This window comes from Phalacrocorax carbo, chromosome 6 (genome assembly GCF_963921805.1).
Source record: "Phalacrocorax carbo chromosome 6, bPhaCar2.1, whole genome shotgun sequence".
In the NCBI taxonomy this organism is placed as follows: domain Eukaryota; kingdom Metazoa; phylum Chordata; class Aves; order Suliformes; family Phalacrocoracidae; genus Phalacrocorax; species Phalacrocorax carbo.
The window spans coordinates 26,519,551-26,537,339 of NC_087518.1; the positions used below are offsets into that span (position 1 = coordinate 26,519,551).

At 38.0% G+C, this 17,789-nt stretch overlaps 1 protein-coding gene across 1 annotated transcript in view; it reads right to left on the minus strand.

The window, feature by feature from the left end:
- SYN2 (synapsin II) overlaps positions 1 to 16,263 on the minus strand; it is a 204,067-nt gene extending 187,804 nt beyond the window's left edge. The window contains 2 exon segments of the mRNA XM_064454350.1: positions 15,792 to 15,961; positions 15,963 to 16,263. Of these exon segments, the coding sequence (XP_064310420.1) occupies positions 15,792 to 15,961; positions 15,963 to 16,160 (368 nt within the window). The 5' untranslated portion in view covers positions 16,161 to 16,263.
- Positions 16,264 to 17,789: the final 1,526 nt, after the last annotated feature.

Here is a 17,789-nt window from a genome sequence, read left to right on the forward strand (position 1 = left end):
AATAGGAAAATATAATCCCCATTATTCCAATAGAAAGAAATTCCAGCAAAGCGATCTATCAATGGCTAAGTAACAAATTGCAAGTCTCAATCATCTGATGTATAGTTTTTTTTCAAAACAAGCACTACTACCATAAATAGAGATGTACAAGTTCTCAAAGTGAAAAAGGCATAAGTCAAACACATATTTATCCCACGAAAATGCTGGAGGGGGGACCTGAATTGTTTGATTTTTTTTTTTAAACAATACCTGTATTCGCTACATGGATACTTTATTTAGAAGTCAGAAAAGTACTTCTGAGGAAATGTGCTTGAATAATCGCAAGTATTTAATTTGTTGGCAGTAATTTTAAATGCACACTAAAAATTACATCATTCTTCATTCTGTGATTTATTATTGATTTAGAAGTCTACAGTAAACTTCACATTAGCTTCCAGCTTCTCCATAGGAAGACTCTAGAAAGAAAGGAAAGTGAGCAGGGAAAGAACCTCATAACTGAAAATTCCTGATGGACTCCGACTTTCACATCCTTATGAGCATTGTTTTGAAAGGTAACAGGCACCACAGTTGATTGCTAATGGCTTGTAGGAAGTGAAACTGTAACAAATGTCAGAATGATCATCTGAATGGAGCTCTCCCTGGCCACAGAGCTATGCTGAATCTGCAACAACACTCCACTGACTTCTGAAATTCTGTCTAGTAAATATTTTTATTTGCTTGAAAAAGCTTCAGATTTTTTTTTTTGAGACATTTACCTTGGTTTATCGCTTATGCTAGAAATTTATGACCAGCATGTCATGAAGTTTTCCTATTTGAAATAAAAGATGACAAATTAAAGTCAGGAATAAACTTCTCAGAAAAATCAACTAATCCCTAAGAAGTGGTTTGAAATAGGTCTTTAAAAGGCAGCAACTAGTAAAAATGTCATGACTAACCACACCATACTATTTCTCCAAAATGTCATTGCTAGCACATACAGGTAGTTAACTGCTCATGTGGAAAAATTAAAATAAATTAAATTACAATAAATATAAATTACAAAATTAAACAAACAGGTATTGTGACAGTACCTGCCTAATTACTATTTTGTATCTTTCATTGTCACTTGCAAGCCTCCACAGTAATTTCATGCTAAATGTTCAGTTTGTGTTTCAATGTAAGGGTCAGATAAGAAGCAGTTAATAAAAAGAGACAATGACATGAAAAACACAGATACTTTGATTTTTCTTCTTCACCCTTTCCAAACTATTTCAGTAATGCTTGAGTCAAACAAAAGCAAGTTCTAACATATTCTTTATTAAATAAAAATTCCAACTTTTAAATGGTTCTAGAACTTTGACTTGTTGTTTGGGTTTTTGTTTGGTTGGTTGGTTGGGGTTTTTTTAACACAGTTAAGCTAACTGACTGCACAATGACCTCAAAATGTATTTAGCAGTATTAGCAGAGACAGCTGACAAAGAGAATTGTAAAAGATAGTAACTGTGCATCACTATATCTCAGTATAATTTTAGTTTGAACAGAAAAAAAAGCTATTCCAGTTGAACAGAATAAAAGGAACTACATCGGCAGGTCCTGGCACCTAAAAATAATTTTTTTCTAAAGTGCATGAAAGATGATTGCATATTTATAATTTTAACTATCTGTTCAAAGCTGTTTCTAATAAATTTCTTTTCCATTTATATACTAAAAAAACTGCTACTAGCCTTACAGTCATGGATTTTTATCCTGAGTTTTCAGGCAATGTTTCAGACAAAATGGAAGAATTTGTCCTCATTATGCAGAATAGTTTTATGCCTTGGACAGCTCTTTCAGGAAAATAGCCCTGGTTTACCGCAGAGACATTCATACATATGTACATACCTTTACCCACATGCATATTAAGCTCTCTCCTCTTGGTACACAAAAAGAATTCATTTTGTATGCTAACTAAATTATCAGTTACAATACACTACTCAAACACAGATGCAGCAGAGATGTTGACTTTGATCAACCATGCATTATAACAAGCTGCTTTTGCTGATTAACATAATTTACTTTGATCTATATATTACACATAATCCTATTTTCCACCATGAAAGTTATTTGCTAAATTCCCCAAACTGAAAAGATTCTCCCGCCATCTTGAGTAGGGTGTCTAGATCTAAAGAATTTCTAAATCATCTATTAAAAAAACTATTCTAAAATACCGACTAATTTAAGAAATACAAAAGTATACTTTTCTATTCTTGTAATACTTTGTTAAAACAGAGTTTTGAAGAATCAAATTAGTGAATCAAAAATTTTCTATTGTATGCATTTCAGTGTATGGTAAGCATACTGACTTTTTAAAAATTCTCTTCTACTTAAATTTTCCTTTTTGCTTCTATTTTTTTTTTTTTTAATAACCTTCTCTGTCATATATTCTAAAACGACTAGTTATGGCATGATATGCCATATCATGGATATATGGATATATAGATGATAACAAAATCTAACTCACTACCTGTCCAAGCTACAGATTTTAAGAGATTACTATCTTTTCAATGACCCAGCATGAAAAGCTGATGTTTACTTCTTCTGATAAGACAAAAATCATATACGGAAAGTTTACTATTCTTTATTCTTCTCCTTTTTGTGCAACTTCAGTACTTGCAAAAGTGCTATGACAAACCTGCAAACAAAATAATGCAGTGCAGAGATCTTGCATACTACTGCTTGTGGTTGAACTGCTGGTCCTCAATTCAGCACCTAGACAGACTGCCAAACTAGGTGATAGCGTCACTTCCTGAGATGTGGCCCTACACTTATTACAACCAGCAATAAGATCACTCATCTATCACTAGATAACTTCATATGCATGGAAATAAATACACCGAGTATGACGTAAACAATAATCCTGTGGTTACAATTCGATATTGCAAATGAAGTAAGATATGACATTAGAAGAACATCTCAGCCCTTCTGAGCAAAAATCCTAGCACTGACAAATACACTATTTAATATTCATTTTTTATAGGTTCTATATTGTGCTACATAGTTTTATATTCTACTATACAGATAGTATTGATTTACTATCAATAGTAGAATTTTAAATTCTTCAAATTCTTTGAATTCATCAAATAATTGAAAAAAGGCTAGTAAAAGCAGCTTTAAAAAATTATTTAACATTTATAAACATCATTGCCTTAGCTAGGAGATCTAGGTAAATGAAACCCTGATAACATATTTGAAAAGTCATGGCTCTCTCTTTTAGAATTACTGCTTGCCCCTCAAAAATAGATGTTTTCACAATATCATTTAAGTTTGCTTCCTTTCAAACACTCATTTGAAAAATTCATGAACTGGAAATGAGCATCTAAATGAAGTAACACGTGCTTTAAATCTTACACTTCCATTTGTTAAGCAGTTATATGCACAAGGTCTTCATACCATCTTGACTGACAGATAGCAGTTTGCCACATGTTTTTTCAAATGCTGAAATCAATACTGGAATTCTGTTCCACAGGAAGCATCATAAACACATTGTTCTATATCACCCAAACAAGAAATGACTAAAAAATACTCAGGAAAAAGCCTACATCAGCCCAATAACAAGCTACCTCAAGCACAGCAAACCAGAAAATACAGATTTAATTACATTGTTACAATACAAAAATCACACACAGCCTGGATTTCAGAATAATAGTACCTGGTGTATTTATTCTACTTCAAAAGCTTTTCAGAGTACTGTTCTTGAAATACATGGACATTACCACCAAGGGACTTGGACAATTCACCTGCAAAAGCAATCACATGGTAACATCTCATTTTACTCTGCAGTAGTATTTTATTCTGAAGGCTACCTGGCACCTGAAAGGTCATCAATATACCACCTAACAGCCAAAGATTTGGGGATCTCAAATGTATATTTACAGTGGGTCACGCTATTCAGGGGGAAAAAACCAACCAACAAAAAATAGAAAAAAAAATCAAACCCCAAAACTTCATCAGCTGCTTAACTTTTGAAGACTTCTAGCAAACAAAAGCCTAGACAACCACTGCAAGACTTCAACTGAAAAGGACTGCTTTAAGTTCCTCACCAGCCTGAAAAGAACAGACCTGCAGTCTGCTTCTACCCATCTGTTTCATGAACATAGACCAACCCAGTTGAAGTTATTTTAATAGCAATAATATAAACCTTAATACACAGTAATTATATTAGTGTCTCTCGACTCCTCTAAAATATTACTACTGCCAAGAAAATTAATCTTACTGTCTTGTATGTTGAATTGCTGCTAGTTCATACCACACATTTCTTCCTCAGTAAGAAAATGAATCAGCACAAAATTTCCAGAACCTGGGTCCAACCAAAAGAATTTAGGTAGAGTACAACCTCATACAAAATAGTGAATCTCTAAATCCCATGCCTTCTGTCATTACAACCCATACTAGAGACCTGTATTCAAAATGGCTGAGTGGCTTTCCAGTGGCACAAAGGAAGGGCGCCCTTTTATTCCAGTGCAACCCAAAAGCACCAGAGCAAGAAAACTACAACCACAGAAGTATTATCTACCTGGACCATGTCCACCAGTGAAAATTCCTACAAATCCTTCTTTAAAAAAAATTACATACAGCTATATATGCACACACACACAAATACACCCTTCATAATGCTCGCACACTACTATTAAAGCAACTTTTTGTTGCTTTAGGTGTAATGCCTGCCTATTTAAACCTCATCCCAAATACTTAAAAATATTATTTTATTCTAAAATTTTAGAAGTGCTACTATAAACACTATTGTAATTTATTAATATATATATTGAATGCAAAAGTTATATAAGACTCAGGAAAAGTAATTTTGGTTATTGCTTCAAAGACAAAGGCCTCATGAAAGAAATATTTTTTCCTAATTAAAAATATTCCTGTGAGTTTTATTTGCCTCAAACAGTAGTTGGCTAAGACAATGACTACTAAGTAAAACAAGTTCCATAGTTACAGCACATTAGGTAATCCTCAAAGGAATTGGACTTATTTATCATGTTTTATGAGAAAACCTTTTTATTGCCCTTCCAGAACCCCAAATCTGCGATGATGAATTTTCTAATATTACCCATTTTTGGTCCTACAAAGGAAAAAAACCTTTAAAATTTTTTGAAGCTTTCTTAATGATGAACCAGGATAAAATGTGAATATCCATAGAAAGCTTTCATTGGAAATTATCTTCAAAGCAAAATAAATCACTGAAGCAACCTAAGAGGTAGTGAAATGGCAGATAGTTCCTCTTTGGAACCATCCTAGTTTCTTCAAACAAAATGTGAGACTTAAGAGACTGTGCCTGATCTCACATTGGAGTTTGATCTACTAAATCTGTATTGTTGCAGTAGAATCATAATCAGTTTTTATTAGTAAGAAATCAGAAGTAATAAACAAGAAACAAGGTTAAACAGAACAAAACAAGTTAGACAGAGAGATAGATATACAAGAAGGTCATGTTGCTACTTTGTCTTTAAGTTAGAAATCAGCACCAATTTTTTCTCTTTTGGAATTCACTTTAAACCATAAAACTAAAATAAGAGACAATTTAACTTCTGCTTTTTTTCCCTAGGCTCGTTTTTATCCCGCACATATACTCACACACTCACCCCTGGTTTCTCTTGCAAGAAGTCAATATTATCACAATAAAGGATCTTGGCATCTGCCACAATGATAAACAGAAACTGGTAAGAGTATAGCTCAGCAGATTACAGCCCCTACAAACCAGGCAATTCGGCAAAAAAAGTCAATGTTTCATAAACAGTATTAGATTTGCAAGGTCAAAATGAAGAGATAAATGCACTTCTTGCACAAAAGAACCACTTTATTTTCAGATATCATAGAAAGAATATCTAAACTTGCACTCAGTTCTGAGATACCTGCTCAGAAAGTTAATAGAATACAGATACTTCTGAATCCTAAAGATGGGGACACATCTGCACACAAATATAACTTAGGTTTTATAATTAGCTGTGCCACAAGCTTTCTTTATGGCTACTCCATGCTCACCTTCTCAACAAATACCAGAGTAATTACCTGCAGAAGTTTTCCAATGAACAGTACACATTGCTGATATTTTGTTTTATGACTGTTTATATTAATTTTGAAATTACAAAGCATGCTCCCCTATTCTAGTGCCTATTTAACAAAGAAACACTTTCTGCATACAAGATGAGGTAAATTAGCTTAAATCAGAAATATAGAAGCCTAAAGGTTACTGTTGCAATAAAGATGTATCAGTACCCTGACAGAGTGCCCATCTCTGAAAACAAAGCACAAATTGATGAGAGGACGTAATACTTCCATGCCTACCGAAATAAAACCAAGACTCCTATCAACCTTTGCTGCATCCTTGTTCTGCTGCTGTTCACAAAGTGTCAATTGACTTCTTAAAAAAATGCATTATTTTTACTATATATCTTGATGAGTTTTATAATTTTTCTTCACTTTGAGCAGTAAAAACAACATCCTATTACAGTTTTAAATATTCATGAGGAAACTGTGCCCATTACATCTTTAAAGAAAAACTTATAGATTTTTATCTGTTCATTGTGAGATTCCCTCATGCTTATTCATTCACAGTTTATTTCTGTAAAGGCGATATTTTTAAAAATAGCTTTTTAGGACAGGAAATTATAGCATATTTTTTTCTTAAAAGTCCTATTGTTCTTGTTTAATCTACTTCTCTGTAATATTTTAAAATATTTTTAATACGTTATAATCTATAAATAGGAACAACTCATTAAATTGAAGAAATCTATTTGTTTATATCTAATCATTTTATGTGGGTGCTTTAGAACAAAATAAAGATATTTAAAAGATTTTATCTCAGGCTCTAATAATATTTTTAATTATTTGAATCACCTGATAAAAATTCAAATAAATGCATAGATTTTAAAAAATTTTTTAGTAACGCCTGCTAGCAATCAGTGTATACAATGCATTATAAACACCAATATGCAATTGGGATGTAAGGCTACAGAGCTCAAATGGTAAATCAAGCAAAGTCAAACATGGAACAGCCATTACCAAAAGCTAAAGGACAGTGCATTTAATGGTTGGCCTTTTGTAACAACTTCTAGCACCTGACTGGCTGATGGTGGCATGTGATGATTTTATTCTCCCTATCTACTTGATTGGTGACTGGCAAAAAGAGGTGATCACACTTTATTAGACACCAAGCCTCCCACAGTTGGTTTGTGTTGGGTTTTGTTTGGGGTTTTTTGTTTGTTTGTTTTTGTTGGGTTTTTGTTGTTGTTTTGGTTTTCTGTTTGTTTTTAATGAAAATAGGGCAAATACATTTATGGCTCTATCTGCATAAGCCGGGACTAAGTCCCTAATTTCCACTGAGGGAAGAAGGAACTATTCTCCTGCCCCTACCTCTCAAATGAAGAGGTCACAGTAACTTACAAAAAATAGGCTGAGACCAAGCTCAGAGGTGAAAATAATTAAGAGAATGTTGTTCACACTCCTTCCCAGCTGCACTTAAGCAGCAACGCTGTGACATCCCATGTGTCTTCTACCTACTTAATCACAGATACACAGGAAGAAGGATAAAGTTACCTGCAGCATGCATAAAAATCAGAAGGGTTCTTCAAAGCCTGAAGTTCCATATTCTTCTGCAGTGTCTGCTGGACCAAGCCATTAATAAATTAATTCCACTAACATTTGCAATTCAGGAAGGAGTAGAGTAAGCAGGTATACTCTGGCAGCCTGGATCAGCTACGTCACCCTACCAGCTTGTTTGCCGCTAGGCAGCCACAATCACAGCACCAGCCCTGGACATGCCATGCTCTTGCCTGACACAGCTGAAGCAAAAACCACCCAGCCTTAGCTACAGCTGAGGCCCAGCCCTGTTCCACTTTAGGCACCACAGGTCTGTAGGAAAACCAGAAACAGCCTCTTCAGATCTAAGATTCAGTGTCTTCTGAATTAAACATTTCTATTACTTTTGCTTGCAAATATATAAACAAGGATTTTACCTTAGCCACCAACTCTTTGCTAGGAATCAGCGTATTTGTCAGAGTTCGTTAACATTTCCATTTCAGCTAGGTAGGGGCACACTTGCAGTGAAAACGGGTATTGTAAAATTGACAAGTCTTTCCACTTGCAAAAGCTTAAACTAGTCTACAGTTCATGTTACCAAGAATACCCATCATTACTCTCTTCCAGCTGGCTGTCTAAAAGCACAGTAGCTTTCCTCCAATAAGTTAAGTTTGACTCAGCTCAGATAAAGCTGTTCAATTAGCAAAAGCAGCAGTGCAATCAAGCAAGCATTCTGCATTCTAGACCAGGGTATGATGCTGTCCTCCAACCCATGGCATCTGTAAAGTCTTATCAGCTCATTACACATTTTTTTTTCACTCCACAAGGCAAGTAGCCTCATCCCTGGAAGCACTATCACTATTCCAGGTAACAATTACTTCATAATTTATTGCTTCACTTTTTGTCATCTACTACATAGCTTTCTTTGCCAATTTACTCTTTTCCATTCTTTGCAACTTTTCCAGCTACTTGTAATTAACATTTGCTGCTGTGTTTATCCAACCAGGTCTAGATTCCTTCTGTAGAGGTTCTACATCCAAATCTCACTTCCTGTAGTTGTTCTCTGATTATAAACTTGTGTCTTAAGAAAACACATATTTTTCATTCAATTCTTATCATATTTTGAAAGAAGACTGCAGTCTATCTTATCTACAAATGTACAAAAATCCAAATCATCAGTCTATTTCAGTTATATTAAAAACAGATTTCTATAGTTTAGAGCATTCACAACAGGTAGGCTGGGTGAAGAGCTAAAGGTGATAAAATTACGTGACATTACATCTATCATAGCATTGTTAAGAACCGAGTACTAAAAATGCATACAATGAAGTCACTACTTCAAGACTATATTGATACTGTGAGAATATTTAGCATGATTCTTTTGGAGAAACATGGTTTCAACAAAAATGTGTAATCTTGCAGTGTCATATAGTGTTTACGGAATAGCAAATAACATCCATTTAAAACAGAGCTCAAAATACAGTAAGTCCTCTAGATACACTATTTCAAGATAAACAGTACGAAGTCTAATAATATAGTTTTAATAACCTTTTGTTTCATTCTATTACTATTTCAACAGATTACAATTTGCTACTGGCAAATAATTATCAAATTCTGACTAGCCTGTAAGCAGAATTTCTTATTTCACATAGGTCTAAAGTCTACAAAGCAATGTTATTCTCTTTATCTCTTGCTTCAGTCTTATTACTTGGAAATATACCTATCTAAAATTCATTCATAATTTCCTTGACAATTTTTCCATTTCCCTTCCATTACAGCAAGCTTTAAAAGAAAACATTGTCAAACTTTTTTTTCTTAATATTAACTATTCAACTAAACATGTTACTGTAGGTTTCATTAAGCTTCAGAGAAGTTTCTGTAGTCTCTTCATAGATAAAGGAGGCAGTGGGGAAGGTTCACTCGGATTCTGAGCACGGGGAACAGAGATGGAACGTGGGACGTCACCAGATACAATCTGTCCAAATTTGTAGTCAGCATCTCATATACACTAAGTTGCCAAAAGTAATGTTAGAGCATGTAAGAGCTTGTTGACATAAAGCAACACAGAGAATTTGGAGGACAAAGTGTTTTCCACTAGAAGCTTGTTTTTTTATATCTACTAAAAAAGGCAAACTCTGTCATGTACTGTGTTCTGCTATTTATACTAATATAGCCAAGTATTACACATGACAGAACTGCAGATAAACAGGAAAACACTCCACAATTTTTTTGTTGGATCATCTTAAAATACCAGCACACACATTGTCTGGTGCAGAACTGTATCAGCTGGCCATTTCAGCGAACAGACATGAAATATAACTTGCATGAGATTGCTGCATGCTACAAATTCAGATTTGTTAACACCTTCCATTACATACTTCAGTTAGTTCAGCCGCATGTCCTTGTTCTTAAATTCTTTCCCAGCATGGACTTAATTTTTTTAAAAATAGCCAAACAACAAGTAACACGGCTCAGTGAGCTAGACTTCCACCACTTCAGGAAAACACACTCAGTTGCTCACACTTGATGAGGAGACCGAGTTCAAAATAAACTTTTCCTTGCTTTACAGGAACGCACATTGTTTCATCTGCATGCCTGAGTGTATCCTTCCAGCCAGCAGAGAGATGTGTTGCTTGTGCTCATGGCAGCCCCTGCACATGCCTGCATCTCTCCTTTAATTATGTTACTATCTTGATTGCAAAAATGAAGAGCCCTTAATGCAGAACTGAAAATTGCAGTGTGTGCTGGGAACTAGTACTGATCTAATTACCTGGTTTTAAGAAGCTGCCTAAGTACATATTGTCTTCATGTAAAATCTAGTTGGCAGCTTCTTTTTGGAGTACTAGGAACTTGATCCAAAGGCCATAACTAGAATTAGACCGCAATATATCCAAGTTTTTTTAAGATTCAAATAAAACTTCTCACAAAGATAATTTTGAAATATGAAGTTTTCATATCAAGCAAAAAATGAAGAAAAAAACAACTATAACCTTTATCATTCTTGCTCAGCTTCAGGGGTTTTAAGGAACCCGTTGCCTTCTTTGAAAGATCACAGTGTTACGCCAAAGGCAAGGCTGTTTTCCCTTTAATATTAGGAGTTTCTTGTTGCAAAAGGCACAGCACATCTTAATTAGCATTTAAAATTGATAGAAGTAACTTATGTCTTTTCTTCCTACATAAAATACATATATTGATAACATTACCCTTTCTTTACATCCATTGACTGAAGGCATATACCTACATTTAGGCATTCGGTCAGTCTTAAGAGCTTAGACCTTTCTAAAAATCAGTCTCCTCATACCTCTGCAACACAGCTGTCTCTTGCCTTAACTTGCTTTCAAAAGCTTCTTCCCTTCAACCCTTAAATGAGTGCCAAAGGACCCTTGCAATCCCCATCCATCTATGCAATCCCTGTTAGTTCCATGTTTGCCCATGCCCTGGGTTTCCCTCCCCTTTTTATGTTGTGGCTTTATGCTCTTTACTAGTAGCAGCATGCTTCACAATGCCAGGAGGCTGGCAAGAACACTGTCCTTCTAGACATTGTCATCCCAGAGGACTAAAGAGAGCTCTGGCAAAGCAGTTGCCCTCATTTATGCATTACTAAAATTTTAAGTGACACCCTCTAAATTTGGAAAACTTACTAACTGAAGACTTATACTGAATGCAATAAATAGTGCAGTTACTAAATCAGCCTATTACTATCAAATAAGATAACTTAGAATTCTAGTTCAACTGGAGTTAGAAAATGCCAATTAGTTATGCACAACTGGAACCATCCCTACTGAACAGAAAAACTGCAATGAATTTTTGTTGTAGTATGCAAATTGTTTGGTAGTTACCCCTACATAAAACAACTGCACATATTTTTAACTGAAACTTTTTCCACCTTCTAGTAAAGGCAAAAAACCCAATAAACCCATTCTGCTCACTTCACTAAATTTGTGTATAAAAACCCAGCATTTTTCTGCACTTCGACAACAGTGTTCCTATTAAAAACATTTCTGATGAGCAATGTTTGCCCATAAATGACTCCGTAATTTTAAAACGGAAAGTTTGCTTTTCATATAGCATTTGTCCCAGCCATTTGGAAATTATTGTTTGGGCCTATCACAAGATGACTAACTACTAAGGCAGTAAACATTACAAGAAATGCATAATTACCTGGAAAAAAAGATACTGATGCTTATAACAAGGTTTGTGCTTAAAAATACAAGAACAAAAGTTTTGCACTTGATTCTTTTTATAGTTTGACTGCTACTGCCAACGAGTTTTATAGTCAAGCTTTAAAGCACAAAACGGGCAAAGCAATAATTAGTTTTCAATATTGAAACAGCTTTCTAAATATTACACATAAGTTTTTAATAATAATCTATATACCCAGCATTTTGGCACCTTGCCACTGATGTACAGCCTCTAATCAATTGCTTGTTCAGCGCTAAATATTCAGTACTTTTTGTATACAGATGAAAACGGTTAATTTCTGAGGAAATTAAATACTATTTAAAATAAACTTATCTAGCTGAAAATTTTGGACACTTAATGCAGACCAGTAGCTAGGAAAGGAGAATTAAAAGAAGAGGTTAAGCAAGCTGCCTAGGTTTTAATTTAGCTCTGTCACTAGCCTCTTGGATGACCTTAAACAAATTATTTTACTTCCTAGTTTACTCCATTTGCAGAGATGTCAACAAAGATACCTAAAGCTGTAAAACAATCATTGAAGTATATTACACAAAATCATTATTAAACTTAACAAGTGGTTCTTAAAGCTCTTCCCTCTCACAGACCCATGACGCATCTCCAAATCAGGCACTTTTCCATTACATCTTTAAATACTATGTAAGGTTCTCAACTAGATGTGTTAACTCAGAAAAGGGTTCGGACATCAGGAAAGGCATTGAAAACATCTTTTCAGTATGCAGCTGCAGATCAAAAGAATGTGACATTAAAATGCATGAAGAACTGGCCAGAAAATAAAATTAGCTTTCCCAATGCCTTTATATACATTAATAGTGCTGCTCCATTTGAAGGAGTGTTTGCATTACAGGTCACCCCTTCTTTATGGTGACATTCTAGAATGACAGAGGTTTCAACGATAATTCGTGAAAATGATCGCTAGCTATTTGCTTTCCCCTTCGGACCAAAGGATTATTTATTGTATAAAGTGACTAAGTAGTCCATGAGAACCAGAACCAAGGAAAACCGCGTGTCATGGATTTGTCTCTCATAGTTGACTACAGGTCTGTTTTCATTTTTTTCCTACACTTGCCATTGAAGCCCATATAAAGCTACGAGCTGGTAAAAAGTCTTTGATAACAGCTTATTTTGTAGTCCTGCCTTGCCTTTAGTAGAAGCCCTTAGAGATGTCTCTCATCTACGTAGCTGCAAGTTTCCGAAGAACCTGTAGGAGAAGAATTGTCTTTCACAGCTCTAACACATCTTTGAGAGTGTTACTGGAGAAAGGAGGAATGGTTTGACATGATGACTGCATTTGCTCTCTTTCCTTAAGAAGTTAGATAATATAACACAGTAAAAATACACTAATTAGTACAGATAAGTTAATTGTCCCATTTTTTCCCTATCCCACAACATAAAAGTAAAGAAACTAAAAAGGAGAATTTCAAAACTTCTCAAGGGCAAACTCCTCAAGGCAAGAAAATGATAAAAAAGTCAATGAGATCAAGATTAAAAAATGCAAACAACTGAGCATTATTCATATGTAGAATATCCCACATAATTCCATTTGCAACAATAATAATGTTGGGTTACTGAATTTCAGAATTCAAGTATGAGTCAATCTCTAATAGAAATAAAATATATTAGAAACAAAACGCCCTTTTGATGCTAGAGGCAATATTCTTTGCTGACAGGAGACGGTGCTTAGTGCGTCCTCCGGCCCATGCTAAAAAGAGGATACTGAATTAGTAGGATTTCAGTGTGATCCAGGCTGAAATGCTTTTATTTCTATTGAAACTATAGTCCAAAAGCAATACATACATTTTCAATTTAAGACAAAGACAATGCAGCTCAAAACATTACTAAAACAAACACCCAGCATATGATCTTCCTCTCAGGACTAATGTAAATCAACTGTAACTGTTTCTTGGGAGGCTCCAAGAGACTTATTTGGTACTGTTTTTCTTGTTATTGACAGGGTTTCTTTAGTGTACCACATGACAGCAGCTCTACATACCTCATCTTGCTAAACTGTACGTCAGTGCATCATACCAGGCAGGGTAGCTAGTGTGGTGGCCATCAGACCACTGAAATTCATCTATTGCCAGTTCCAATCTTTCAATGATTTTTTTTTTTTAGGTTATCACTTGTATGCCCTTTCAGCCCATATAGTCAAATTCTACAGCAGTTCAATACATGTCAGTATGGATATCCATACTTCCAAAGGTATGGAACAAACTTTTCTGCCTGTATTATCAGAATACCCATATATATAATTTTCAAATTTTATTTTAACATCTTCAGTTACAAAATTATTATCTTTTTGAAGGAGGAAAAGCCAGGTCAACAACAAACTGTTCTTTCTAGAGCTACTACATATCCATGTCACATACTATGAGAAAGACAAAAAAAAAAAAAAAGAAAAAAGCAAGAGTAACCTTGTGTATATTTGTGACTGCATCTAGTCTACTACTGGGAATGCTGTTTGTGGCATTCACTGTGCAGAGGTTTAAAAGCTTTGCTATTGCCAACAGATAGTGTTATTTTTGGGTGCATTTATCCAGTACGTAAAACACGTCATGTTTATCATACACAGGATGGTTTCAGTAGGTATGGAAAAATACTACCAGAAACAAACTTTATGAACATATACAGTTATTTAATTTACCAAGCAAAAATTTATGCGTTGTAGGCTATTAAATATATGTATCTGCAAGGCAGTGAGCAGTGTCCATGGATGCATCTCCATGACAGAGGCTGTCTTAGTCCAGCAGATACAACAACCCTTTATCTAAAAAAAAAACCAAACAAAAAACCAACCATAAAACCAAACACAGTAGGAAAAAAAAACCCCAAAATATAACAGGTAATGTTATCTTAACATTGATAACATATGTGCTATAGAGAAAAGCTTACATTTTTATTTCAAGTATTTTACTGAAGTACCATTTTAAAGCAAACTGCATGAAATCATAGAACTGTACAACTCCATCTAGACACTAAGGCTATAAATTTGAGAAACTGACAATAAAAATCACAAACCCACAATCCATTACTGAATGATGTCAGTGTTATAAAAACATACTTCTTTTACTCGGTATTATTTGAAGACACTATTAAAACCTTATGTACTGTAATTAGCAACAGCAAATGAGACGATTCACAGCTTGATGTGTAAACACGCATTTATAGGGAAACATGTTCACAAACGATTAATAGGTATACATCCTTCCAATAAAATACAGCATCCACCAGAATTGTATGTGATAAACAGGTCTGCAAAAGCTATAACCTCTCCTACTGGTAGCAGCCAGGCACAGGAAGAAATGAGTTGACGTACAAGTTTTATGTTTTGTAAATCCCGCATATTTTGTGAGGATAGTGGAAGCAAAACACCCACCCCAAGCAAAACCGGGGAAGTTTTAATTAACCTAGCCGCGCACACCCGCGGGGCTAAGGCAGAACTGAGGGCTTGTCCTCAATATCCTGAAGGACCTTCACCTGAACACGCATATTAGACGCTGCAACAGAAGCAGCGGGATCTGCGTGGAAACTCATAAATATGAATTAACACACATAACGCTACAACCACACGCAGTTCGAAACAGAAATTCGTGCCTAAGACACCTAAATCCTACCTGCACCTATACGTGAGTTCTTTATTTCGCTAGAGAACACAAGGATATGCTTTTTCAGGGCGGTAGATATGCTTTATTTACTGTTTTGATAGAAAACGGCTTTCATTCCTAGTCAGGCGCTCCAAGGTTTGCTGTTTTTTTTTTCTCCATCTTCCAGTCCGTAACGCTTCGCTTCAGCCGCGTGGCTGCCGCCTCAGCGAGGCCGGGCGGCGGGAAGGCACGGCCCGCCGGCCCTCCCGCCGCCTGCCCCGGCCCCGGCCCGCCTCTCCCCCCCCACCCCCAGGTGTGCCCACACCCGCCGGGGAAGGGAGAGCGGCCGCGGAGTGGGGCCGGGGCCCGCGGGGAAAAGGGGCCGCAGTGTGACGGAGGGGAAGGACTGGGGGGAAGCGGGGGGGGGGGGGGGGGGGGGGGGGGTGCGGAGGGGCGCGCAGGGGCACCTACCAGTCCGTGTGCGGCTCGTCAATGACCAGGAGCAGCTTGAACTTTCTGCCGGCAGCGGAGGAGACGGCGGAGGAGGGATCCACCAGACCGGCTGAGGCCGCCGTCTGCTTCACGGCGTTGGAGAGGGAGCTGAAGAAGCTGCTGCCTGTCGACTGCTGCGGCTGCGGCGGCTGCTGCTGGGGGGGGCGCCGACTGCGGCGGCTGCCGGCGCTCGGCAGCCGGGGAGGCAGAGGCAGGGGCCGAGGAGGCTGAGGGAGGCGGCGGCGGCGGCTGCTGCGGCTCCGGCCGCTGCAGGTCGGTCATGTAGCCATTAGGCAGGTTGGCAATGAAGCTGCTGTCCGAGAGCCTGCGCCGCAGAAAGTTCATCATCTGGCCGGGCGAGAGAAAGGCGAGGCTGCGGCGAGCAGGGCGCGGAGCCGGGCGGGCGGGCGCCGCGGCGTGCTGCGTGCGATCCGCAGGCAGGCTCGGTCGCAGCCTCACTGCCGGCCGGGGCGGGAGGCGCTGCCTCCCCCTCAGCGGCGCGTCCGCCGCTCTCGCCGGCCTCTAGGGGGCGGCCGCGGGGGGCGGGAGGGCCTCGGCGGCGGCCTGGGCCCGAGGGGGGAGGCCGGGCACCGGCGCTCGCCGACGTCAGCGGCGCTGCGGGGTGCTCCGGGGTGGCAGCGGCCGGTACGGCGGAGTGGGGCTTCGCAGCGGCCCCGCCTGCGGCGCCTCTGTCCTCCGCAGCCGCCCAGCGCCGGAGGGTGAGGGCGTGCCGGGTGCGGCCTCAGCAACCGGCCCTCGGCAGGGTCTTTTCTAAGCGAAAAACCCGCAGTAACGCATCCCCTGAGCTCCCGCAGCACCGAGCGACTGCTGGGTCAGTCACGACGCGCTGCAAAGGCAGAGGGCAGCTGTGAATGGCGCCTGGCACCGGCACCGTGGTGTCCCAGAGTCAGGGAACGGGGCTGTGCGGTCCTTGGCCTCGCTTACAAGCATGAATTTAGTTTTATTTATAGCCTAGATATTAAATGCCTTAATTTGCCAACAAACAACACGGGGCATGGAACAGCCGCAACATCCTTCACTCATTTAAATCTAGTTCAGTATCGACAGGGCTGCAGAAGTATTGCTGCAAGGGTGTGAAATGCTTGTCAGGGTCCAGCTGGGAAAAAAATACTCAGCGGAGCTATTTATGGTTGTATTCAGTGAACGTCAGAGCAACAATCGATAGCGATGCCATGAAGTTGAAGAGCAAAGAAGTGCTGCAAACAGCCCTGTGCTGGCTTAAATCACTCTGCTAGGAAGAGCAGCCATTTAAAAAAATATCTATGAGGCGTTCCAGCCTGAGAATGATTTGTTCCAGCAGCTGCCCTCAGTGTAACCACTGCAGCGTTGCAAGGGGAGCAACAAGCAGATACCAGCTCAAAGCTATGCTGCATCTGTAAGAGGACACACTGGCATTGCCACACTTAGATCCTCCAGAACATTCATGAAGCCTTTTACTAATAAACAGTGGTGGTGATTGTTCTTTTTTTTATATATAAAAAAACCCCCAAACCTCAGCAGTTCAATGAAGGTGAAGTCCTGTGTGTCATCAGGCAATTTTACATTGTCAAGGAGAATTACGGGTGCATTTTCATATCTTTAAAATTGTCAGCTTTCTTTAAAAGTAATTTGAATTCTCTTCCTCCTGACTGTTGGGATAATCAGTATGTGTTTTAATATAAGATACATACTCAGCCTTTATTGTATGACATACACATTTATCCAAGATACACATAACCGCCAATCATTTTGCAATTCATCTCTTCAGGCCATACTGCATGTAACAGGTGCTCTAAGATTACACACAGCAAATTCATGCAGTGATTCCTTTTAAAGTTAGACTTCATAAATCTTTCCTGATGCTAACACTTTCCATTTAAAGTTTACATGTTCAAAGGTAGAACTGCATAGGATTCTTTAATGAATCACTACATTTAGAAATGTTCATATATAATGACAGAAAAATAAATGAAACAG